Source organism: Artibeus jamaicensis, unplaced genomic scaffold, assembly GCF_021234435.1.
Source record: "Artibeus jamaicensis isolate MK-2021 breed Jamaican fruit bat unplaced genomic scaffold, CSHL_Jam_final contig_685, whole genome shotgun sequence".
Classification (NCBI taxonomy): domain Eukaryota; kingdom Metazoa; phylum Chordata; class Mammalia; order Chiroptera; family Phyllostomidae; genus Artibeus; species Artibeus jamaicensis.
The window spans coordinates 34,397,646-34,423,661 of NW_026521924.1; the positions used below are offsets into that span (position 1 = coordinate 34,397,646).

Below are 26,016 nucleotides of genomic sequence, written 5' to 3' on the forward strand. Positions count from 1 at the left end.
AGCTACCAGCACTGACTGTTGGCAGGGAGGCCTGTCTCTGCACGTTGGCCTCTCTGTGCGACCTGTCCCTCGGAGGACCTGTTTGGGCTTCCTCCCAGCATGGCGGCCGTGTCCAGAGATCAAGGACCCCCAGAGAAAGAGCCAGGCAGGAATTGTAGCACCTTTTATGATGCCTGCTCCAAAGTCCTTCTCGTCACTTTCGCTGCACCGTTTTGTAGAAGTAGGTCATTTGGGCTGAAGAAGGTGGGGTGGTATTCAGCTCCGCCTGTTATGGGAGCAGTGTCAAAGGGTCTGCCGTGTGTTTGAGGTTGACCCCAAGTGCCCTCAGACATTTGCCCTGTGTCTCCCTCTCCCCGCCTCAGCTCCCAGGGACGGCCACCTCCAACCCAACCCACGCGGATGGGTTAGGAAGTGGCCGGGAGGGGACTGCTTGATGACATCTGGAGTGCTGCCCGTGCTTATCAATCATCCTTCCCTCCGGTCAGCGGACTCTGGTCAGGGAGGACTCCTGGGTGTCCGTAGAGGTCAGCAGTCCATGGCCTAGGCCGTTCATCCATTCATTCACCCACGAAGCCCTCTTGACTACTTCCTGTGTGCCCAGGGACAGTCCCCCGCCCAGAGGGCCTTGGAAAATAACAAAATAGAGCAGCCTTGCTCTTCTGGGCATGGTCCATAAAGAAGACCCCCTCCCAGGTGAGGGGGGAAAGCCGCCAGCACGTGGGCTCCAGCTCCGGGACTTGAAGACCATGAAGGAAATAACGGGCCAGGGGAGAGGAACCTGCCCCTCACCCAAGCCAACTCTCGGTGGAACAGGGGGCTGCGAAAGTCCTGGCCAGTCCAGGACCGCTAACCCTGCTTCTTGGTTGACTTTGCTCTGGGCCTGGTGCCCACACCCACTCACTCTGAGCTCCTGGGAGAGGCGGGGAGACAGCCAGGGCCCTGAGTCAGGGGAGTAAAGTGCGCTGGGGCCTTGGCAGGCAAGCCCTGTGCAAGGAAGGGTAAGGTGTCATTAGGTGAACAGTGAGAAGTGTCCCTTTCCCTCGGCCAGGAGATGAAAGATAGCAGCCTGGCCCTGCAGCCTTTTATCTTTCCCATTGCTCTGCGGGCGGGGGCGGCAGGTCCTGGGACAGCAAAGCAGCGGGCGGGGTGTGAGTGCGAGAGCGCGCGCGCGCCCGAGGGCCTGTGTGTGTGTCTATGTGTGAGTGTGTGTGTTCGCGTGGCCTCTCGGCAGCTGTCCCGGCCCCCACCCCACCGCACCCCGCCAGGCGCGCCGCCCCCGCCCCTCGCTGTGCTGGGTGCGCTGCGGGCCGTAGCGCTCCCGGTGGCTTCCCCCCGCGCCTAGAAGGCGACCCCCGGTGCGCCCCGGGTTCAAAGGCCCCGCGCGGCAGCTCCAGCCCCTCCGGGGGGGCGGGGAGGCGAGGGGGTGGTGCGGGAGCCAGAAAAGCCTGAGCCCACAAGCCGGCCAGCCCGGCGGAGGGATGGGCAGCGCGCTCTGAAGTTTGCGACCGCCGCAGCCAACTCCTGGCGGGAGCCGGGACCCAGTGAGCGAGCAGCCGGCCTCAAATCCCCACAGCTGGAGGGCGAGGCCCGCTGTCCCCCGCCCGAGACCCCTTCCGGGGCCACAGGAGTGTGTCCTCCAGGCCTGGTGCTCCCGCGCCTGAGAGGGGTTCATGGAGCTGGGGCTGTGGCTCCTTTTCGGATTCACAGTGACCTCCGCCGCAGGTAAGCGGGGCGGGGCGGGGCGCCTCTTCTGGCGCGAGCGCACACAAAAGGACCCTGGGACGGGGGTGGGGGCGCGGGGAAGGGTGCATTGCGGGGGCGCAGCCTCTTGGTTGGGCTCACCATCCCTGGAGGCGCCTGGGGGAAGGTGGAAGCAGAAGCGGGGTGCAAGGACCACCCCAGGGGCTCTGGAGCCTGCAAGGAGCCCATGCGCAGACTGGAGACCTGTGGCCTGGGCACCTTTGGTCAGTTTTTCATGAAGTTGGGAACTTTTCAAAAAGTTTGCAGACTCCTCAAAACTGTGCAAAAATGATTGGAGAGTTTTGGAGAAGTGTGCAAAATGCTTGCATGTTTCCAGTGGGTGCAAATAGCTTGCAGACATTGCAGAGAGAGAAAATCTCTCTAACTGTAACAGCTTGCAAACATTCCACCCATGCACACAGAGCTTGTGAGCTTTTCAAAAACTGGGCGCACAGCTTTGCAAACTTTTCAGGACGTTCAGCATAGCTTGGAGACTCTCGAGAAAGCGCAACTAGCTTGCAAACTTTGCAGAAAGCTTGGTGGCCTCCCTCTGCCAGGACTTGGGGGATGGTGGGTGTGAGGGTTGGGCACAGTTAGGAGCTTGGAAACCCCTCAGTCTGCCTCCTTCCTTCAGGATTGGTGCCTGCTGGCAGGACTGGCATCCCCCAGGCCCCTCCTGCATCCAGATCGGAGGGGGACATCGAGGAGACCGTGGCCATGACCACGGCGTGGGATCCAAGTCGCGGTGACCCTGGGCAGGAGCAGGAACCAGGTTGGTCTGGGGAACAGGAGGCCCGGGGGGGCCCCATGCATCGCCGAGCCAGACGCTGCACGTGTTTTACCTACAAGGACAAGGAGTGTGTCTACTATTGCCACCTGGACATCATCTGGATCAACACCCCTGAGTGAGTGCCCTGGGCGTGGGGATGAGCCCGAGAGGGCGGGGGCTTCCGGTGTCAGGCTGGTATCCACACTCCCAGGGGACCTGCCCTGGCTCATAGCTCAGCTCTTGCGGGCTCTCCTGCCAGCCTGGGTCCCGTCGGCGGGTCAGGGTGTGGCCCCTGTCCCTTTGGAGGACCTGGCCCAGGAGAAACCCAATCCCAGAGTTTCTGATCCTGTGGAAGAGAAGCCCTCCCTCCCAGTGAAATGAGCCGGCCAGAGGGATTAGATACCTGAGAAGTCCGGGGAGGAGGAGGAGGAAGCCCCGAAAGTTCTCTCCTGCCCCTGCGCTAAGGGAGCCAACCCCCCTGCTGACCCTGCCATGCTGCGAGGAGTTTCACATTCCTTGACAGCAGCCTGCTCACCAGGGAGCAGGGAGCAGGGGGCAGGACTGGGAGTGGGCTTGGCAGGGCCCGGTGGAACCGGCCTGTCAGGGTGAGATTCCCTGGGTGCCAGGGGTCAGGGCTGGAGAACTGATGGGTCACAGTCACCCATCCTCACAGACAGCCTGCCCTGCCCCCCATCCTCCCGCGCTGTCCCCTGGAGCTCTCTCAGGGCTGAGACGGGGCTCCCTGCGCCGTCCAGGGCTTGCCTTGCCGTAAGGTCAGATTCTCCTGAGGCCGAGGACACTGCTCTGGCGTGGGAGGGGCCACTGCCCCCAGGCCACTGGCTCCATCAGGACCCCCTTCTGCAGAAGCCTCGTGCACGGCACAGAAGGCTTGACCCCGCTCAGGTCCCCGGCCTCTGAGCTCTGCCCTTCGATCTCGCAAATCTGGGGCTTAGACCACACGTCTCCACAGTTTGTGCCCTGGTTGTTCTGGGATCTTCTGAGGCACCTAGCCTCCTGCTAGGGGTTCTTTGTGAACCGGAACCCTGGGCCTGGATAGGCAGCTTTGCCCTGCTTTGAAAGCCACCTTGATTCATGTTCATCACAGTGCCCTCTGTCCCTGAGCACACAGTGGGCGACCGGTGGCCTCATGTCCCACCTTGTTCCACGGACACCTGGAGAGAGAAGTGCCGTGCAGGGTAAACCGAGGTGTCGCTGTCCCCCAGACCAGGTGACAAGACCTCTAATGACCTCTGGGACAGGTCTGAAAAGTCACCCCTTGTAGCATGGCAGGCAGGGCAGCTTCCCCCCGTAACCTGGACACAGCACAGGGTCCGGCGCAGACGCACCTGCGCTCGGTTGGATGCTTCGTTGTCTCTGTCTTGAGATTCTCAACACCTCCTGAACCGGAGGGTGCACCCTCGCACTTCGTCCTGGGCCACACAAGTTTCGTAGCCAGTCCTGATGCAGAATTGGTCTGTCGGGCTGCGCATGATCGGGCTGCAACACACAGTCAGTCCGCAGGAGGGAAGATGGCAGCCTTCTGGGTTACCTCCCCATTCATGGGGAGGATACAGGGACACCAGGTCTGGGCGGGCTCCTAGATAAGGGTGCCATCTATCACCTCCCGTGCTCCGCAGTGATGGGGGTCACCTTTTCCTCTGGTCCCTGTCGCCCTGACACCTGTCGTAATTCTTATCCTCCTGGCCTTGTGATCTGACCATATTAGCTTCACAGAACCCGGCACTCGGGGTGGTCGGCTACAGGGCTGAGTCTTGCCTTGGCAGGGATCCTAAGCGGTGGATCGATCTAGAAGGAGAGAGAAGGAAGCCAATGAGTTAGGGGTGCGGCCCTAGGGCAGAGGTGAGCGAGAGGGGAGCAGACTGCCTCGGTCCTCTGCCTGTCCCCGAGCCCCCACTGGCTAGGACACCAACGGCTGCAAACACACCCGAGAGCGTAGGCCAAGCCCCGCGATCTGCTTGGACGCCTGTCTTGCCACCTTGAGTCACCTTGCATGGCCTGAGACGGAGCCGTGCATCTCTGACTTTTTCCAGGTCAGCCAACTCGCTGACTTTTCCTCACAGCTTGATTTACATCTTCCTCTCTTCCCGGACCCTGGCTCGTTTTAAACACGAGGAGGGAGGGATTAAATATGGTGTTTGGGAGTCCCGTGAGCTCGTTGGGAAACAAACATGACAATAGCCAGACTTGAGGGTTTTGAGGTTAGACAAGCAAAATAATTTTTACAAGGAAGATTTTTCTGGGTCTCCTTTCGCTTCCTGTCTTTTTTCTTTCTGTCTCCCCCCCTCTTCTCCCTTCCCTCCCTGCTTTCTTTTTTCCTTCCTTCCTAAAACTCTCCGTTGATAATGTAGACTGGTCCAACTGCTGTCTCTGAAACACCTTGGACAAGAGTGCAGTGGCCGTGGGGACAGGGAGGTGGGCCTTTGGAGAGATGGAGGAGTCTGAGACATTGCTCACTTGCACTAAAGGGGCAGCAGTGGGCACAGCGAGGTCTCCCGGGTCTGTCCGCCGCCGCCACAGCCCCGCTTCCTGAGTTTCCCTCTCTCTCGCCTGTCGCCCTCTCCCCTTCATCAGACCCTCCTGGTCTCTCGAAACTTCTCCAGGGTGTGATTTGCTCCCTGTCCCTGCTGCTGGCCACTCTGAGCACCCAACAGGTCTTGATCCTCACGGCTGAATCAAGAATCTTGAACGTGGGGTGATGCTCAGCTGCTGGTGTTTTTCCTCCTCCCGCCCGCTTGGTCGCCTGGAGATGGCCTCAACCATCTGCTTTATTTTGGAAGGGCATTTACAAAACCACAGGCTTTCTGTTAGTGCGGCCCTTCATTCTATGATTAAGGGCCTGAAAGCCACAGGAGGAAGGCTGGGGTGTCTGCTGGGATCTGTTCTGCCTCGGGTGCAGGTCGGGCTCAGGCACGAGAGACCAGTTACCCCCCAGAGGATCTGCGGGTATAAGAGCAGAGGTCCTCCGGGTCTCCCGTGTTTACTCACATGCTTCCCAGCCTGAGCTCGGTCAGCCCTTGCCGCCAACACGCAGCAGGCAGCAGGACTCGGGCCAAGTCCTGCCGTGTGGTGACGGTTCCCAGGCTTTGCTGTCACCGTGTCTCCAGTGTGAGGCTCTCCCACCAATGAGCTTCTTGTTCTGGAGGCAGGGGTGTTCCGTGCAGGCCCCCAGGTCCCTGCAGATGGGGGTGGCAGTGTGGGTTTTCCCCGTGACGTTGCCTGTGACTTCCATGGTACCCTCCGGAAGGTCCGTAGCCCCCAAGGAGGAACTCAGTGTGTCCTGGGCCTCTGCCCTCCTTGTCCCTGTGGAGGGGGCTAAGATCACAGCTCTTCCTTGGGATGGAATGATTTTCGTGACGTTCCTTGGCCGTGCTGGAACGCCCCCACCCCTCGACCTGCTCCCAGACAGCCCGCCATTGCCAGCACAAACAGGAACAGAACCCCGAATCAGAGACGCACCCGTGCCACCTCCTGGCCACCGGCAATTGCCAAGAACCAAGGAGGAGGCAGGGAACGAGCAGTCCGTGTGCTTCAGTTCTTACACCTGTGGGCTGTTCTCTGTGTGTCTCGTGAAACAGAACGGCCTCGTGATGTAGGGGGATTGTGTTAGTCAGGCCCCCGGAGAGACAGCACCGACAGGACCTGTGCGTCTCTGTGTGTGTGTGTGTGGGGCGCGGTACTCGTGTCTGTATAAACACACAGAGAGGAGTTGACGTTGCAAGTTCGAGTCCAGAGGCGTTCTGGAGACAGCACTTTCTCCTCAGAGCCCCTCGGTCTTTTCTGTCAAGGCCCTCACCTGACTAGACGAGACCCACCACACCGCGGAGGGCAATCTGCTTTGCTCAGCGTCTACTGGTTTAAATGTTAATGACATCTACACCATACCTCTCCAGGTACATCTAGACTGTCGTTCGACCGAATGTCTGGGTACCATGGCCCAGCCAAATGGACACACAAAGTGAACCCCACCCACAGCGGGCCAGCCCCCCTGTTGCTGCCACCGTGCCCCTGGCCGCATAGTGGAGCCAGCCCGTCAAGTGGTGGGTGGGGCTGCAGGACACCCAGCAGGGGCCCTGCTGTGTTCCTCCCTGCTGTGTTCCCGAGGACTGAGGGAACCTGCCCATGGATAATCCTTCAGGGACGTGGGAGGGCGGCCCCGCGATGTTGTAGCAGTGGCTGTGTGTTTCAAAGCTCCGAGCAGCGTGGGCCGACAAGCAGGAATGTGCTCATGAAAGAGCAATGCAGGGTGTTTGCAGTCGTGACTGGGTGGCAGGGGCCCACACCCCTACTCAGGGAAGGCTGCAGACCCAGGAGCCCTGATTCGCCACGTGGCCTGGGGTGGGTGACGTTCTTCCCTCTGTGCCCCATGTGAGGTGCAGACATGGGTCCAACTCTAGGCTGGGGACCGAGGTGGCAGCCTCGGCCACTGCAAAGCATGCTGTGCTGACTCCGACCAGCAGGAGTGGTATTTGTTTTGGGGTCGCTTCCTTCCCAGAGAGGCAGAGGAAAAATAACCAGCGCGATAATGAACAAAGCATTTAAACATGTGCCTCCGCAAAGAGGCAGCGCTTCAGCAGTTTCGCCTTCGTCGCCGCGCTGTTTAGGAAAAGCGCCGTCAGCTTGCTTCCACGGAGAGACTTTCCAAAAGGCAGGACGTCTGGATGTGACAGCCAGGGATGGGGAACCCAGCCTCCCGCTGACACGTGTGCTCGGGCCTGCTGTCTACCTGCTCTGTGACCCCGGTAACAGTCACCGGACCCATGAGCCGGGACTGGGGGTGCTGTGGTTGGAGATGCAGCTGTTGCAGCAGAGGGACAGTGTTTCCGGCCACCGTGAGAATCACGGCAGTGCCTATGGTGAGGGCGGTGGTGTTGGCCTATGAGTAAAGGTGTATGAAGAGGACATGAGTAAGCACCTGGGACACACTCAGGGCACTCAGTCCCTCAAAGACGTGGCCCTAAAGGCAGCCTGTGCCCTGTGTCCCACTCTGGGGTCACAGGCCGCCGGGCAGTAGAGCTCCTTCTCGAGGACAGCTGAGAGCGGCCTCTGCGGACCATCCAGCTCGGTGTCCGCCAGCTCCCGGAGGGCTCGGTGGGCGGTCTGTTAGCCTCCCAGCTGTGTAGGGGTTGCAGACCCTGGGAAAGGCGTGCCTGCGGCTGCAGCTGATAAGCAGCTAGATAAGGATGCAGGCGGCCAAAGGTTGCTCCCCCGGGCTCGCCCCGGTTCGGTCCCACCCCGTGGGTCCCTCCTTCCTGGTTTTCTCATTGCTTCCTGCTCACCTGGGGACACACGGCAATGTTTGGGGAAAGGGACCTGGTGTCCCCTGAAGCCACTGGCCTGGGCTCCCTCTGCTAATGGGGAAGTGAGGCAGGGGGAGAAGGGGACAGGGGTTAGGGCCTGGCATTTCAGGATAATTTGAACGATCAGTTCAGAACTTCTTTGTTAAACTCTCATGATGACATCTCGGCAAGGGGTCTGTGTGCATTGTTATGGTCATAGCCCGCCAGCCCCGTGGAGTAAGTATCATGTCTTCTGATTGGCAGACTGAGGACCCCATGGCGCCCTGGGGCTCTTCATTTCCAGTGTCACCCAGCACTGCCCAGGACCTGAAGTGTGGGTCACCAGGAAGCAGCCCCAGGAAATACTATGGACATCTGTTCATGAAAAACAGTAAATAAATAAGGGCACGTGGGAGAAGATGATGCCAGCCAGACTGACAATGACCTTAAACTCAGGGCCTGAAAGTTGATGGCTTTATTTTATGAGGTTTTTTTTTTCTTCCCATTCCTCCATTTCTAGCTCCTCCTTGGGAATCGAGTTTACGGGTTTAGATCCTTATTTTGAGTTTGAGTAGTGTATCTCTTAGAACACTCCACAGCGTGTTTTTAAAACTGAGGGCCTTCGGGCTAAATTTCAGAGTTTGTTGCCGAGGTCCTTTCCCACAGGGTGACTTTCTGTTGGGGTCACTCAAACCGAAAGCCCCCTTTTCTGCCCAGGGGGCTCTGAGGAGGTGCGGGATACCCAGGTCAAAGCCAAGCTTAGGTGAGAAGCAGCTCATCCGACCCGAGCCTGGGGGCTGTTTAATTTGTAGCCAGAAAACTTGGTACCGGGTGGTCCTGACTGTGTGATGCCGGAGCGGGAATTTGGATTTGTGCTAGACGAAAGGGGCATTTCAGCTCCGAACTTGGCTTCAATCTGGAGACACAGAAAATGCTCTGACACCCCCGGTGAGGTTTATGCCTGCAGGAATTTAAAACGGGGCGAGGAGGGCGTTGCCAGTGGGGGGGGTGGGGGGGCTCAAATGGTGTTTCCTTAGGGGGCCCCACGCCAGACTCGCAGGGCTTCTCTGCGTCCTGGGCTGGACACGCAGCCTCTCGGCGCTTCCCAGTGCGTCCGATGGCACCCGGACACGGGCCCCTTCCTACCCCCGGGAAGCCCCAGGAAACCACCGCTCAGCCTTCCAGCGCAGGGGGCTGCTTCCTATGAGGAGATGGGCTGCTGGCCTGTGTCATGTCTGGGATGGAAACAGAGAGTTCCTGAAGTGGGACACACATACACGTGCACACTTTTCTCACTGGGTGGCATAGGAGCCAATTTTACTTAGAAAGTAAACCCAGACGGCCACGGTGTGGGTGGGCGGCTTGTCCGGGCACAGTGCGGGGTGCTGCCGGCTCCCGCCCAGCTGCCGGGACTCCCCCAAGACCCCACAAGCAGGACACCACGTGCGGCTGGCTTTCTCAAAGGCCTCTCCTCGGGGTCTTAGGAACCAAAAACGCTTGGGGAACCAACTTGTCCGAATTTCCAAGGCCTCAGGGCCGCCGCAGCAGGTCTCACAGAGCAGTAACTCTAGACCAGGGCGGCTGGGGGCCCTGTGCCCTGGTCCGGTAATTTCAAAAACAGAAACAGATTCATTTCTTGAGAGAGGCTTGGGGGCTGGTGCAGTCGGGGGGGCTCCGCGGCTCGAAGTTCTTTCCCAGCAATGGCTCAAGTGGCCCACGATGGACAGTTTCGCCCACGACTCCGGGAGCGTACACAGCTTTGCCGAAGGTCGGAAGCGAGTCGGCGGGAAGGCAGCGGTGGACGTGTCTGTTCTGGGTTTCCTTAACTGCTTTCCACTGGTTTCCGACGGGATAGGGAACAGGGTGAGGTGAGAGACGCCCTCCCTCAGGAGCAAACTGGAGGGAGACGCCAAAAAGTCAGCGGCAAAGATAAATGCAAGTTACTGCATTGTTTTTTAAAAAAATCAAAATTAGTGCAAAAATTTCGTAATCGACAAAATAGCAACATTTGAGAGGCAGGGTCACACCTGTGCTTGCTGGACTTCCTTACCCGCCTCCCCTTAAACCTTCCTTGGGGTCTCGTTTGGGGATAAAGCCTGTGTCCCCAGAGGGGCTTGAGTCTCCTCGTCCATAGGTAGGCGATCCATGGACCGCAGCTCCCAGTCCATCGCAGGACACAGGCCACCAACGATTGGACGGGGAGGAAAGACAGCGGTCTGTGTTACTGTTGCCTGGGAGTGCGAGTTCAGAAGGACTTTCTACCCTTGGGGCGGAATATTCTGGAAATTAGCGAGGGTATCTCCTCTCATTTCTTGTGTTCTATTTAAAGGGATGCCTGTCAGTTTATGCATTTGTACAAAAAAAAATCCCTCTCCAAGTACCCACCCCCCACCCATCTCAACGACGATACCTGCTCCCTCTTTTACCCCTTTGGTTTCCACGCCTGGGAACTATTTCGGGCCCCATCTGTCTGCGGCTTTGCATCAAGTTATAATGAGGCTGTGCCAGACAGACATCTGACCTGGAATTCGTCAGGGTCACAGCGAGTTGGGGAGAGAAACTCTAGCCTGACTCAGGGGGACACATTGGGGTTGGAGCAGCAGGGAGGCGGTGGGGAAGGCCAGCAAACAGGGGGGGTTCGGTGGACGGTGTCATCCTGCACGTATATAAGCTGTTTGTTGCTCTGATTTTTTTAATGAGCTATTACTCCTCAAAATCTCACACCACACAACAAATACAGAAGGATTGTTCCATTGTTCTTGTCTCCTTTGACCTCCCCTCTTCTGCTAAATACCACTCAGTGTGCATGTACCGTGCGTGGGAAGGACCGGGTGTCCCAGCGCGCCGATGGGCGGAAGCAGTCTGTGGCTCTGGGGTTATTTTTCAGCTCAGTTATATGGTAACAGGACACGGAAGCTTTCTACATACAGTTGCACCTCTTACCTTGAGGGGCACAGAGACCCCACGTTTTGGTTGTGGCTTCATGGCTGGCAAGAAGGGCTAGGGCCAGGGGTGTCCAACCCACGGCTGGAGGTGCGTCTGAGGCTCTGCAGCTGGACAGACCTTTCCAGAGGCCGGGCCCTTCCATTTGTCCAGCCCAGGGGGCAGACACTTACCCCGGACTCCCAGGAGCTCCTCTTTGATGTGGGCCAGGAACCTGGCTCTGCCAGCCTTGGCGGCCTCGGGTTTCACCTTCAATGCCTCCCTTACCCGCGCCAACAGGCTTCTCTGTCCCGGTGTCCGTGTGGCCCACAAGGATCCTTAGTGAGACACAGTTCTTTCACTGCACGTAATCTAGAGGCCGTATCCTCTCCAGGAAAACCCTGGCAGGTGGGCCAGTCCAGGGCAGCAACAGCGGGGCTTCACAAAACGAGTGAAGGATTCTATGCACTTGGGAAAGCAGGTGTGGCCTGGAAGTCAGGCTGACTCAGACCGTCTTCCTTCCTTCCTTCCTTCCTTCCTTCCTTCCTTCCTTCCTTCCTTCCTTCCTTCCTTCCTTCCTTCCTCCCTCCCTCCCTCCCTCCCTCCCTCTCTCCCTCCCTCCTTTCTCCTTTCCTTTTTTCCTTCCTTCCTTAACTTCCTTCTTGCCTCCTGCAGAGACCTACTGTTGAGGCATTGCGGTATCACAGAGCACCCACTCTGAGTCAGGCACCGCATCGGCTGCCCCGGCGCAGAGGTGAACAATGCAGGAAGTCAGTGACACTGGGTGGACAGAGCCCAGCTGTGTCCACCCAAGGGACAAGAAGGGAGCTGCCCTGTGCTACAGGTGCAGAACTGTTCTTGGGTCTGATTGGCGAGCGTCAGTGCTCAACTCTCTTTGAACACGGATATGATTCTGGTCAAATCCCTAAAATGCTAAGTGCAGGATAAACCCAAAAGTTGGGGTTTTGGTGGGGGCGGGGGAGCAGATCCTTAAAAAAGTTAACCACTAACCCACAGTGCATTGCTCATGCTTTTGATTTCCTGGGCTATGAGAGGAGGACTTTCCATGTGACTGGGAGTTGGACGGGCCATCTGCTTTGGGGTCTCCCAACCTAAAGACGCTAGCACTTTCTGCAGAGGAAGTAAAGCTACAGATTGCCGGGTTTCGCTGTGTTGCTTGTGAGCAGAACATTTGGGTAATACTCTTTAGAACCAGAAGGTGTGTGTGTGTGTTTTCTGCTTGCCTAGCAAGGTCACTGAGGAGCTGCGTTTCCTGGCCTGCTTTCTTTCCCGGGGGTTGAAAGGGCACCCCGTGGCTGTCTGGCACGAGGCCTGGCCCCTAGCAGGCTTCCGCAGCCTTTGATGAGTGGCCGAAGAATCACTTCGCTGGAGGATGAGACTTCTGAGCGGTCAACTGAGGGCCGGGGGCCGGGCTCTGGGCCTTGGAGTGGGGCGCTTGCTCCCACCTGCGTGACGGGCGGTGCAGTCCAAACCAAACATTTCCCGGTGGGCACCGCTGGGGAGGACAGGGCTGCAGCCGGCTGTTTGCCGGGGTTTGTTCTGACTTTGAGTGCAGTCTCTCTCCTGTGCGGCTGCAGTGCAGGAAGTCTCTCCTCGTCCCCAGCAGCTGGGGAGGCTCTGGGTTTTTCTATGAAACTCAAGGGATGCTGGTTGCGTCATCAGGAAAGGGAGGTCCAGATTGGCTGGAGCTCACTGGTCACAAGCAACAGAAAAACCTAGTGCAGCTAACACAGCATGAAAGGAGCTATTGGAAAGACGCAGGGCTACCTTCAGACAGGTGGGGAAGCGGCCCCAGGCTCAGAAAGGAGAGGTGCATGAGCCCAGGGGCCCGGGGGTGCAGCTGAGCAGACAGGCAGGATGGTGCCACCTGGCACAGAGCAGATCTGAGCACTTTCTGACCTTCAGTTGCTTTCTACTCACTTGTCTTGGGAGAGACAGGGTCCAATTGCCCAGCTTGGGTCACTGGATGAGTCCCCAGGCAGGGGAATTCTCTGCACGTTGATTGACAGACAGCCTCGCCAAGACCTCACGCAGGATGGAGGGGTGATTCCCAACAGCAAAGAGAAGAGACTGGATTTCCAGAGACAAAAATGGCCAAAGTTGACTCCACAGTTGAACGCTAGCGAAGTGCGGGCTTTTAAGTGGTTTGAGAGGGAACTTCTATCTGCGAGCTGTTTGGCCCTTATTTCCTTGCCTTTGTGCACAGCAGGCCCCCTAGATTTGGGTGGAAGTGAATGGGTGCTTTTGTGGGCTGCTGAATTCAGCCCCTTCTGATAGTGACTCCGTCTTGCCTTGCTTCAGACCAAAATTCTTAGCTAGCTGTTCTTTCTGGTTAAGGTTACAAAGGTAGTCCCCGAAGGTGATCTACACGCCCTAGCCCAAGAAGGTGTTGCTAAGCTCAAAGAGCAGGTGAGTGGTGCCTGCCAAGGAAGGAATTCTTAAAGTCTGAGAGCGAGCCCTAGTTAGGAAGTGCTCTGGGGTCTGGAAGTTGTGACCCTGGGGGATGTTGGGAGGTGGTGACTGATGACGATGGTGCCTGACAGCTGGGGCTGCTCCTGCCTGTCTGCCCTTGGGAAACGGGCCCCAGGGCTGGTCAGCAGAGTCCTGCCTTCCATCCAGCATGTTCTCTGGGTCCAAAGGAAGCACTAGCCTTGTGTCCCATTTGAGACTGAAGGAAGTAGATGGCCAGGTTGACATTCTGATGTGGGGATGTTCTGTTGGTTGGAGAGATGCTGAGTCAGCACTTGGGCTTTTGAAAGTGGGAAGGAAAGGAAAGTAGAAAATAGCACCAAGAGCTAATTTTGTCACTGTGTCATATGACTTGTCTGGTGTCACCATATGGGACAAGCCACTAGACCAGGGATGGTAAACTCAGGTGCCTGTGAAGGACCAGACAGGTAAGAATATTGAGCAGAAAAGGACAGGTGTAGAACTACCGGGAGTGGTGGGGACTTGGGTGAAATGGAGTGGTAATGAGCAGCGACTTCGTGAGTGCCAGATGGTTGCTGAGTGTTGGAGTGCGGGGTGGCGTTAGCATAACTTCAAGTTATTCGAGGGAGGCTGGAAGTCAGAGTGTTTCTGTGAAGTTTTCAGATGATAAACCCCATCTGCTGATTGAATGAAACCCGCAAGACGCCAACTGGCTGGCCTTTGTACCGAACTAAAACTGTGTGTCTCCAAGGCCACTGGTCCGTCTTGTTCAAGGATGTGTTCACTCAGGGTCTAGCCCAGTGCTTACTCATCACAGCACACTCAGCAGGCATTTGTTGAGTGCTATTCAGTGTGTGTGTGTGTGTGTGTGTGTGTGTGTGTAACAGAGAAATTGGTTTTTTGAGGAAGTGACAGTTTGATAAATTTTCCCGAGATTTTAGAATTTGACCAGCGAAGCTCCTTTTCCTACCTTTGTGAATGTCTGTGCCTCGCTTTTAAAAAGTTCCAGTGTGGAAGCAGGTTTCCTGATCAGAAAGATGGAGATCGTTAATTCATTTATGAAAAGGCAACACTGAATTTAAAATCAGAATCTTAAAAAAGAAGAAGAAGAAGTCACCTTTCCTTATTTCAAAACTTCTTGTAGAGAGAAATAACATGCTTCCAGTATAATGCTACAGATGAAGAATGACTATGGGAGATTTGGAAGGTTAATGTTTAATAACGTTTATATGTGACATTTGGGGGAAAGTGGCAAATAAGGAGTGATAAATAAGGCCCTGACATCACTGTCACCAAGCAAATAATGAATGTTCTGACTATGTACGTCAAGGGACAATTTATCAGGCAGAGACACAACACTAGACATTACGTTTGCAGGTATGCTGGAGGGGTGTTTTGTTTGGTCTAAGAGCATCTGGATCGATCTCCTTTGCTTGTCTTTTATGGGGAGCTCTGAGTTAAAACTGAAACATGAATAGGGGGAGAAGCTGCCTGCCGTGATTAGGGATTGTGTTCTCTGAACCCCATAGGCTACAATAATTGAGCCAAGAGTGTGCTAGGCAAAGGTTCTTGGCTGATTTCTCTGACTTTTGATGGTTCTACCATTAAGTCTTTCCAAGTCACCATTCAAAAAGCACCAGTCATCAAAGGGCGCCCCCCACAGATGAACTACGAGTGCTTATTAGACAGGCCATGTGCAATGATGGACCAGCCGAAAGGGAGCATGGCAAAGAATGGCATGGCTGAGCCAAATGGCACTCCAAGTCTTTATGACTCTCACTCCTCTTTATTGCTTAGTCACACATCTCAAATGCAGGCCCGGTAGAAGAGATTTTTCTGCCTGATACAACTGACTGGAACAAGAGTAGCCAACATCACCTTACTGCTGACTCTTGGTCAGGATTTTCTGGGCAGTGCCCTGTCCCATCCAATCTGTCTGACAGCCCTTCTGAGGATCAGGAAGCTGTGGAGAGGGCGGAGTCACCGTTATGTAACTGCTTTACAACATAACGATGGAATTACCAGATAACCCTTCTCTGCACTCTGTGTACCTTGCACATTTCTGCCTGTACGGACTGGTAACGTTTCCTTTCCCTGCCTTCGTACCCCACTAGCATATATATGCATTATATATAGTGAACGCTTGGCTAATGTTGGAATTCTTTGTGATAGAATTTTGTGGTCATTGAACTTTTTAGGTTGAAAAGGATCCAGAGTTGTTGGACTATATTGTCTCACAATTAACTACCAGCTGCTCAGTCAGTGGTGTCTGTCCAACCTTGTGCTGAGTTCACAGCAGAGACAAAGAGGAGCTGGTGACCCACCCCTAGAGCTGGTCAAGAAATCCCCCCACCCTGGGCCCTGTGGCCAGAGGGCTGCCTCTACCCCTCTTATGGCCATAGCTGCAACCCCACTGCAAGGAGTCTCTGGGACTGAAAGCTATGGACTGGGCTCTGTATTCAGGATCCGGAAACCTCTTACCCAGACATCCCCAGGCCCACTTCCAGGGGAAGTGACACCCAGGGACAGTACAGGGGCCTGGGGACATATCCTGAGACCTACAGGGTGGCCAAGGGGCGGCTGCTTGCAGGATGAGGGGTAGCTGGAGCTTGCGGGTGCATCCATATGGGAGTAGATAAGCCGCTCCCACAACCTTGGTGTGAGATGGAACAGGGTGAAAGAAAATGTGCTGAATCTCTTTGGGCTGCCATGTTTCACATGGAACTCCGAGGACCCTCAGCATTCAAGATTTCAAGGTGTTTTGAAGCCATATTTGTTCAGCTCAAGGATAGAACTGTCTCACCGAAGGGTTTATCAGATTGTATTATAGCCTGTCAATTTCTGCCTGCGGGAGGTGGGCTCCTTGGGACCTGGAACTTCCCTTAGGGACGGCCCAGGTCAGCCAGCAGAGTGCACAGGTCCAACCCCTGGGCTGCAGGAGAGCGGGGTCCTCTGCCTCCGCCCTGTGAGAAAGGAAGGGGCCCTCCCCCTCTGTAAACATTCCTGGAAAATCACGAAGTCTCATTTGCATGCTAGATCTTTGCACCGCGCTTCTGGTAAGTCGCTTAGCACATCTCCATGAACAGATACCTCGTGGCTTCGGTTCCTTACTTCAGACCCTTCGATTTTCCATTTTTCGCTGAGGCTGAGGGGTCCCCTGCACAGAAACGCAAGGTCGGCTGACAGCAGTTCCGGAGCGGCAGGTCTCGCTGTTGATGGGAGAAGGGGAGCCTTATTGTTCCTCGTGTGTGGTTTTCGCCAAGAGATGGGGGCCTGGGCTTCACGTCAACACTTGGAGATTGAATGCAGCCCCAGGACTGGGAGAATTTACCCTCGGCCAAGCCTTGCTTCACCACAGTGTCTGCATTGTTCGCCTACCCCACCCACCCCCACTCCTGAGGGAAAGTGGCGTCTTTAGCAAAGGTGACGTGCAGAACAGGACTGGACCCCGCTGGCTTTGCCAGTTGGGGAGCCCCGAGGGCTGCACACCGGGCCCACCTTCCCTCAGGGGAATGCCCCCAGTCTGGTGACATATTGAGTTGATACTCGGGGACACGACTCGGCTCCAGCCCAGCAGGGAGGGAGTTCCATCCAGGCACCGGGCCACCCCCCGCTTCTCCCTCACCACCCCAACGAGGCCCCATGCTGTGTGTTTCAGATTAAAATAAATTCATGGATTTTATTTCGACCATGTAGAGAGGCTACTGGAACCCCCTTTGAGGTGGGTGACTTGGTGATGCTCCATGGGGCTCCCCGAAACCTAGGTGGTTAACTTGGGGCCTGGCAGGAAAACCGAGACTTACTGGAGAAGTGACTTTTAGCCACATAAGTTTCCTCGACTCATTAGTGATTTATCCCCCGGATTCTGTGTAGTAACACTGGTGAGTTAAGCGTATGCTTTTCTCCCTGTTCGGGACAGTGACGGCTTGGGTGCACCTGGGCATAAAAAATGATGGACACGTTGATTGTTCTGAATGATGCCGTCCCCCTCCTCCCAGGTCCCCCGGGAGCCTGGCTGCTGGGAGGGAGCAGACACTGCCTGCCCTAGCTCCTAGTTCTGCCAGGTCCTCTCTCCCTTCCACCGCCGTGGCCCCAGCACACTTCCTGGGGGTGGCACATCGCTGCCCTCAGGGCTCACGCCTGTGTGCCTGTCCAGCTGCGGTCCTGACGCTGCTTTGTGCCTCGCAGACAAACTGTGCCCTATGGACTGTCCGGCTACAGAGGAAGGGTCCGCAGCAGGAGGTCCGCATGGCCATTTCCACGGAGCCCACGGCCCTCGGAGTGGACACAGCGCTGCGCTTGTGCAGCGAGCCACGACCTGGCCTGCACGCACTTCTGCACCCAGACCCTGGCCATCAGCAGGTATGACCCCTGTCTGGGTTGTCACATCCGGGTGTCAGCTGTCCTGGGGCAGACAAGACTGGGAGTGTCTGGGAGGCGGTGTGGTGCAGCGGGTGGCTGTGCCTGATCCTGGTGCTCCTGAGTCTGGGGAAGACAGGGGACCCAGAGCAGAGGGGAGGGGGGCTCTCAGCTCTCGGAGGGTGCCCCCTTCCCCTTGCAGAGCAGAGCCCACAACACGGCCGTGGCCATGCCTGGTCTCTAGACATATTCCTTCTGGGCTGTACGGTGCCAAAAGCTCAATGAGTTGCCTTTACAAATTGAACGGTTACCACTCTTCCCTGTCCCAAATGCATATTTTTAGCATCTTCAAAAATGGCAAATGGGGCCATCTGGTCTCACAGACCTCACATTCCCCCCTGGCCGGGGTGGGCCGGCACAGAGTGGGGGCCACTCCCGTCTGAGGGGCCCACAGTGTCCGTTCGCCTGTGTCACCCAATCGTCTCACTGTGGCCCCAGAGCCCCCGAGGCTGACACCCTGCCGTTCGTTGTAGTCGCTGGTGGGGAGTGTGTGAGGCACTGTGTGGACTCGAACCGGTGAGCGGTCCAGGTTTGGCCGGTAGTGGCCGGTGCAGGAAGGCAGACGAAGTTGGTTTCCACTGAAGTGGGTTTCACTTTGCGCCAAGCTCACCAACCGGCAGGTGGATGGAAACCCCTTCCAGGCAGCGGTGGCGGGATGGGGTCTGTAGGTGCTGCCCACACACAGGAATCGCGAGGAAGGTGAGCACGCTGTGCGGTGGGGGCCCCGGGGGTCAGATGCGCTGTCGGGAGACCCCCGTGCCCCCTGCAGTTTTCATCTGGGCTCCTTCACGTCTCACGAATATTCAGGAGCGAGCAGAAACCCACCCAGGGTGGGGCGGGATGTGCCGTGGGAGTCCACGCTGCTGGGGAAGAGGAAGTCATCGCTGACGCCGGGAAACCAGCCTCCAGGAAGTGCAGGTTGCGTCCTTGAACCCTGTCTGTCCCCGCAGGAGCTCGGGGGCTGCAGAAACACGGGACCTGGAAGGGGCGGTGCCAGTCCGAGGGCCGGGCAGAGGCCCGCGTGCGAGGAGGTGAGGCTGTGTTCTGGGAAGTCTCATGCTCGGGCGGCGTATGTGTGGTGGCCTCTGGCCTGAGAGGCGGCCAGGGGGAACCCCACTGTGCAGGGAGGGCCACAGGGAGGGCCACCAGGAGGGCAGGGGTGCCTCTGGTTAGTGGCCTCTGGGAACAGAGCAGGCCGCCCTGGACCTTAGAGGCTGAGGCCCTGGGGCGTTAGCACACTGGTGTCCAGCCCTGGGCCCCCCGGGCCAGGAAGAGACAAGCTGGCCACTGCTGCTCGGAGCCCCCGCGGGCAGGACTCCAGTGATGATCGGTCGTTACTGCAGAAAAAAACACCAGACATTCATTCCTTTCCGGCCGCTGTCTCTGGACAGAGGTGAAGTCCAGCGGCCCCCCGAATTCGTTTTGTTATTTTTTTTTACCTGTTTGTCTTTTTTGAATGAGGTCCCCAGGGTTTCCCGCAGCCACACTGGATGTATTTGTCATTCTGTCAATCAGGATTCATTGTTAATGGCCCGCCTACACAGCCGCCATGGGGTGGTAATTTATGTTCATAAGGATAAGCCTGGAGGTGGTGGCCCCGGTTCCCCCAGGGGCTGATCAAGGGGAGATTAAATCATACTCAGCATCCCGAAGGCTTCCCAGATTGGTGGCAGATCGCTCCTAGTCGTCTGGAGAGGGATCTGTCGGCATCTATAATAAAAATGGAGAGGGAGGAGGCGGGCCCAGGTGGCCGAGAAAGGTCCCTGGGGAGCATGAGTCAGGCCCCAGCTGGTCCCCTCTTGGCCCCTTTATTCCTTTTCCTCCTTCTCTCTTCCTCACCCCACACCCAAACTCCCCCTCAGCTGGGGGGGGGACAGGATTAAAACCATCCATCCATCACATCAGTTATTCATTGCCTCATGCGTTGGGTCAGTACCTGCGGCACACCGGGCACTGTCCTTGATGGCGGGGGGCACAGCAGAGAAGGAGGCAAAGATTCTGCCTTCGTGGAGCTTGAGTGGTGTGGGAAGTAGGCCGGGGATGGAATGTGTGGGGGCTGGGAGGACAGGGGCATGAGCGTGAAGACCTGAAGGAAGAGGGGGGTGAGCCAGAGGGATGAGGAAAGAAAGGGAAGTTCGGGCAGGGGAACGGGAAGTGCAAAGGCCCTGGGGTCGGAATGTGTGGGTAATAAAGGAGGACAGGGGCATAGAGGGCCTTGCCTTTGCTATTTTGCTGTTGTTCTGCCGAACGTTTAGACGATGAGGATGGGGGCGCAGGGTTCCCCCTGGGACCTGGGGAGCCCCTGTGAGAAGCCGTACTCGGGCAGTCTTTCCTTATCAGCCATGGCCCCTACCTACCTGTGAGACTCAGGGTTAGTGGTCCCCAGATCCGAGCTGTCAGAGTGGAAGCTGCCACCATCCCAGCTCCTGATAATCAGAGAGCTCCTGGCAGCTGCCCCTGCTGATTTTACCTTCACACCCTCCCAGGTGCACGGCAGGCGTGGAAATTTCAGAGAAGCCTTAGCGAGGGGGTTTGGTTGGACATGCAGAAGGGACTAGGCGTGGGGCGGGGAGGAGGTGCCTTTTTCAGCCAGTAAGGAGCTCTTCTGTAACGCTCTCGGTCTTTCTTCCGCCCCTCTCTCCAAGGTAGGTTGAAATCCGGGACAGACAGCTCGAGTCACCTCTAGACCTCCACCACCGAAGGCTGGCCCAGAAGGGGACCCCGCCTCCGTCTGCCACTCCGCCCACCGCCTGGGGGCTTCTGGGAGAACAGGCCTGCCGCCCTGCCCAAGAAGGCCTCTGCTCTTGGTCCTGCTCCTCACGTGTCCACCTCTCGGAGGACAAAGGATGAGTTCTGCCTGGGGGAGGAACCCTACCCCCAGGGTCCTCACCTAACAACACACCCCCGCCCCAAGAATGCCCCATCCCGATGGCCCAAGGTTCCCTAACGGGGACAGTGACCCCAGATGTGCCCTGGGGCCTGACCCCCTTGGCTTGGCTTTCAGGCAGGAGGCTGGTCTAGGAGAGGTACGGCACTTTGGGAAAGCTACTTGCCGGCTTTGGACTCGCCTCTTCTTGGAGAGGCTGCGAACTCCAAGCGAGCCCCGCAGCCATAAACACGTGGCCCTGCCGTAGCTGCCGCTCGGGCCCTGGCGTAGAGGAGGGCAGGCGGCAGTGCTGGGGCCAGGCAGCCGGCGGTTGTGGGGGACATCGTGAGTTGGAGGCTTCTAGGATTTAGACAGAAGTGTTCAGCTGTGTTTGGTACCCACCAAAAGAATGTATCTCAAAGGGGGAAAAAAAAAGCAAGAAGGAAAAGGAAAGCAAAACCTTCACGTTTGTGAGAACAGAGAGCACGAGTAGAGATGGGGTTTGAACTTGAGCCGACCAACGCCGCCCACCACGGCCCGTTGGCAGGCAGCCTCGGGACAGGCAGCCCCAGCTGAAGGCCAGCCTGGATCTGTTTTCACGAACGATACGCCGCAAACGCAAACTCTTTGTAAATTATGTAAATTTCTATTTATCTGGGTAATTGGGAGCGACCACCGGGGACCGCGACCCCTGCCGAGCCCCGGGTTCCCATCGCAGGTGGTTGCACCTTGCCAGCCTTGACCACGTCCGAGTCCGGGATGTGGGTGTGAGGTCACCGTGGGGGACAGGCCACCTGCCTCCACCACAGCAGACGTGAGGACCGGCTTTGGGGCTGTGCGGAGGTCATGGCAGGGGGAAATTTAAGGTGGCGAATGGCAGGGCTCTGGCCATGACCGGGTGTTCTGTTCTCTGAGTTCCTCCTCAGTGACTGCAGGTACCAACTCGAGTGTCCCGAACCAACCCCGAAACCGGAGGGACCGGCTGGCTGCCCGGCTCCTGTAGCGTTTAGAGGGGCCATTATTTATTGTGCAACTGTTCTCTACTCCGGCGGCTTTGCGAGGCTCTGCTAACCAGTCCAGCTGCACTAGGTAGAGAGAGTTTAAACCGTGCTCCGAATCCAAGCTCATATTCCTTAGAGTTCAAATGACTTTTGTAAGGCACATACTCATTGTCTGGCTTGGTGGCAACACACTTGGTGCGAGAAACCCGTGCATTGTGCCGATACTCACAAAATACTGCCACGCACATAATAAAAAAGCTCAGCGTTTGCTCTGCTTTGTGGTCTTTCTCGCTGGTTATGCATTGACTTTTCCTGGAGAGGGCAAAGGGTGTCACTGTTGAGGAAGCAGGCTCTATCAGAGTCCATTTTGGAGCTAGGCTCGACTTAAGGAAGGAGAGGGATTCGGGGACCATCCGAGGGAGACAGGGCCTTCAAGGCCGTCGGGACAAGGAGGTAAGTAACTGTGGGGAGAGTGGGCCGCTGCTCCTGGCGCCATTCTGCTCACCTCCAGGAACAGAACTTCCTCTTCTGGCCACATGGGCCACAGAGGTTCAGGAACAGGTTCCAGGGACAGAGTGGCCATGGCCAGCAACAGAGCTTGACCTCCTCTGCTTTCCAATGGGCATTTTGTGTCACTTCACTGCTCACGGTTCTTGAGAATTAGTAGCTGGAAGTGACCCCATTTTGTTTGCTCTTGTCGACCAGCTGCAATGGCCGGGAGCCTTGGAGACTTGGAAGGCATCTCTGGGTGTTGGGGGTGTCGGGAAAGAGGTGGTTTTTCTTCATTTCTGCCCATTTGTCCCTCCCTCCCTCCCTCCCTTTCTCTTTCTCTCTTTCTCCTTTCTTTTGAGTCAAGAACTGGGGACCCTTAGAGGCGGGGAATTGGACCCAGAGACCCAGCTAACGAGCAAAGCGGAATCCAGTATTCTGAGTGGGTTTCATCACATTGAACTTGAGAAAACCCAAGAGCCTCCTGTTGTAATTGAACTCATTTTAGAGGATTCCGACTTTGATGAACTGATAGAGCTGGGGACCGGTTCGTTCTCAGTACGTGCTGTGTCTCTGGAGGAGCTGCCGGTGTTCACAGGAGGGAGGCCCATCGGGGCCTGGAATCCCCCAGCCCCCAGCCGCTGCGGACCGGGAGGCCCAGGGGCAGCAGCCCCCAGAGTGAGCCCCAGAGGGGGCGTTGTCTCTGGGATCTGGGTGGGGTCCAGGAGGCAAGTCTGTGGAGTTCTGGGCAGGACCTGGGACCGGATTTGCAGGGCTCCTGGTTCTACAATATTGAGAATGTCACGATGCAACAATAGGGCATTAAACCAAACACAGGCCCTGCGGGGCCTGAGACCGCCCACCCGCCCAGCTGGCAGGACTGTGAGCCCCGGCAGACGGGGCTGATGAGTCTGGAGACCTGGCTTTGCTGCCAAACCCCCGAGGGGGACCAGCCCCAAACGGAGCCTCAGTTTCTTCCTCGACAAAACGGGTGTGATGAGACCAGCTGCATCCTGAGATCAGATCAGAGGAAACCATGGTTTGCAGCCTACATTTCTAAGTCCCGAACTCCCTCCCTCAAGGTATAAGATACAGTCTTCAAGTCTTCAAAGTTCGCCTTGAACTAGTCATTAACTCCTATTTTTATCAGAAGTTTCTCACGGAAGCACATCTTTGAACTTAGAGTGTTCCTTAAAGTAATAGAATTTGATTTATAGAAATTGTCAGGGTAATTACTTTGTCTCCCTCCCGGAAGACATGTATTCTCTAAATCCCAAAGTTCTTTTATATGAATCTTAAAGTATCTCGGTTCTTAAGCGAAATCAAGTTACCTGTTATTCAGACCATTAGAGGCCCACGGGGGTCCTTCCGGCACTGAATATGCAATTTCTCTTTTCTTTGCTGGCAGGAGTGCTCGCAATTGTCGAGATCGGAGGGGTTTTTAGGGCAGGGAAATTGTGAGAAGGAGTCACTGTCAGGGACCAGAATGAATGAAGGCCACCGCCCTCTGCCAGCCACGGCTCATTCATCCCCCAGAACAATGCAGCGCAAGTGACAAGCGGTGGGGGCAGAAATGGGAGAGGCAGAGGCATCAACGATTCATGTCAGAGAGAAGGAGTCTCATGGGATGGGGAGGTGTCTAACGAACATGAACTTGACGCCTCCACTCTCTTCCTTCCTCTTCCCCTTTTCCTTTCCTCCCCTTCCCCGTTTTCCTCCTCCACGAAGCTACTTTGTGTCAATTCCCATTGATTTGCATGACAGTCAGCGGGGGTGGGTGCGGGCTGCGTTCTGTAAGGCATTCAGACCTTTCTCAAAGGCTTCTGCATTGCTTGAAGGGCGCTTCCCTTGGTACCTTACCGTCTCCACTTCCTCCTCCACTGCGGAGACTCTGGGACAGATACCCCTTTTTTAATCCTGGTGTCGACTGTCCACCGGCCCCCCACAGAGGGTGCAGGTGGTACTCTTAGGCGATTGAAAGTTGAAACTACAAGGACATCGCACACAGGGAAGTCTGGCCCCCCTCCTTGGCCCTGACCCCGAGCTCCAGGTGGCCATCTTCACGGCTCTCTGGTCCGCCCCTTCTCTGCCCCACAGTGAAAACACGGGCAGACATGAACCCGTGGCTCTGCTTCTCTGTACACATTGCACAGAAGTCAGCACCCAACAAACACCTTGGGATATCCCCCCTCCCATAACCCCTTTTTAACCAAACGTGTCGTTTTTTTCCCCTCAAACAACCGAAGTGCGTCATTTTCCTCCACCACTTCCCCAACTCTGTGACACCAGCTGGGGGTCCGACAATTCAATTGGATTCTGACCCTCTGTCCGGAGTGGGCATCAGACCCCAGGAGGTAAGGGCTCAGGCCCCCTGGGCTGCTGCCACCGTGGACACCATCACAAGCAGTGTGTCCCAGTGACACACGCCTGCCCACCTGACTGAAGATTGAGCGGCTCGCACACCTCTGCCCCCTCTGGGCTTCACTCACAGACCCCGGGGACCTTCTCTGCCTAGGATGGCAGCTTTGCTATAATGGATGGGACACAGAGGGCAGGTGACCGAGGGAGGGGCGTCCGGGGCACAGGCAGACTCCTCAGCAGGTCTGGGTACTCACCAGTCCAGAAATTCCCAGGCCCTGTTATAGTTTGTTTTTGAATCAAGGTGTCATCATTGACTAAACCACTGGCTGCTGGTGATTGAACTCAGTCTCCAGCCCCTCTCCCCTCCTTGGAGGTCAAAGCCAGGGACTCTGGGTGTTCCAACCGTTTCACCATGGCTTGGTCTTTCTGGCATCAGCCCCCATCCTGAAGATACATAGGGGCCCGACCGCATCATCACATCAGCACACAAAAGACTGATTCCGGGAGGTTTGGGGTGCCCTGTACCAGGAACTGCGGACAAAGACCCGATATGGATTTTTTATTAAAACAGAAACCCACACTTCTGGTCTTGGTTTTTTGCTTAATAGAGAAGATGAGTATAACATGGTTCACTCAGCTGGTCCCCACCGATGGCCAATTGGGTTGCTGTCAATACCTCGTTATGACAAATAACATGATGAATAACCTCATAATTGTCACCTCACATGCATGTGGGTCTATCTGTGGAACAGATTCCCAGTGAGACTGCTGGGTTAAAGGGTCAATAGTTGCGTTTTTTTGGTAGATATTGTCGGATTCGAGGGATGTAATCTGTTATCTCCATCTGCAGACAAGTAACCTATGTGAGGCTCAAAAGAGGAAGTAGTTTCCCCAAAGCGACACAGCTAATAAGGAGGTAGGAAAGGTCACAGCTCCTCGAGGAGACAGGGATAGGGGACAGTAAGGTAAGGACGCTCTGCGAGTCGGATGTTATGACAGACAGAAATGGGGTGAGGGCTGGTGTGGAGGGGGGTGGGGGCCCCGGAACACCCTCCTTGTTCCTGGAGGCGACTGGCTCCTTGTTGGGATGTTGACAACACCAGGAAGGAGCCATGAGACCGACACGTAGGTTTCTTCTTGCTCCCTGTTGAGGGAAGGCCCTCCCGGGGTTTGCTGGTTTGGGGCAACAGCTCTCATCTCATAAAAATAGCCTTTGCAACTTTCTACTGAGACCAGAATCTTCTCCTCATTGAGAATGAAGCGGACCAGGTCCAGATGTGTTCATGCTGGGCACTCGGGGGAGTCTTGGAAACCTGTTCTCCGAAAACTTGGTCCCCCACCCCGTGTAGACCTCTGTGGCAAAGTTAATCTCGCAGGACCCCGCTGCTCTGGTCAGAGCTGATTGGACCAGGGCTGGATGGTGAGCAAGCTGTCACCAGGAGTCAGAAGTGGACGGTCAGAGTGAGCTGCCCGGATGGCGAGTTGAGGGAGCTGGAGGTGACAAAGATTAGGGTGGGGTGAGGGGGGACTCTCCTGTCTTGTATGTGGAACATGGAGGAGTACGGTGCTGCACACAGGGACAAAGAAGCGACACCCCTAGAAGAGAGACAAGACAGCAGGGAGCCCGGTTTAGGGGGCGTTTTTTCTCTGGTCTAACTTCCGAGGGCTGGCTTGCTTTACATGTGGATTTCATGCAATAAT

The 26,016-nt window shown here is 56.4% G+C and overlaps 1 protein-coding gene across 1 annotated transcript; it reads left to right on the top strand.

Annotated features, from left to right (window-relative positions):
• Nucleotides 1-1,442: 1,442 nt before the first annotated feature.
• EDN3 (endothelin 3) lies at nt 1,443-21,739 on the top strand. Its single transcript, XM_053671265.1, has 5 exons — nt 1,443-1,722; nt 2,375-2,645; nt 17,368-17,541; nt 18,549-18,629; nt 20,248-21,739. The coding sequence occupies exons 1-5, from the start codon at nt 1,671-1,673 to the stop codon at nt 20,282-20,284; spliced, it is 615 nt and encodes a 204-aa protein (XP_053527240.1). The 5' UTR covers nt 1,443-1,670; the 3' UTR covers nt 20,285-21,739.
• The last annotated feature ends 4,277 nt before the right edge of the window (nt 21,740-26,016 follow it).

Bases quoted from the DNA above. Each gene is read 5' to 3' on its own strand.
- EDN3 (XM_053671265.1), top strand. From the start codon at position 1,671: ATGGAGCTGGGGCTGTGGCTCCTTTTCGGATTCACAGTGACCTCCGCC. The intron at 2,646-17,367 runs GTGAGTGCCCTG...TGTGCCTCGCAG, and splicing joins ATCTGGATCAACACCCCTGA to ACAAACTGTGCCCTATGGAC. The intron at 18,630-20,247 runs GTGAGGCTGTGT...TCTCCAAGGTAG, and splicing joins AGAGGCCCGCGTGCGAGGAG to GTTGAAATCCGGGACAGACA.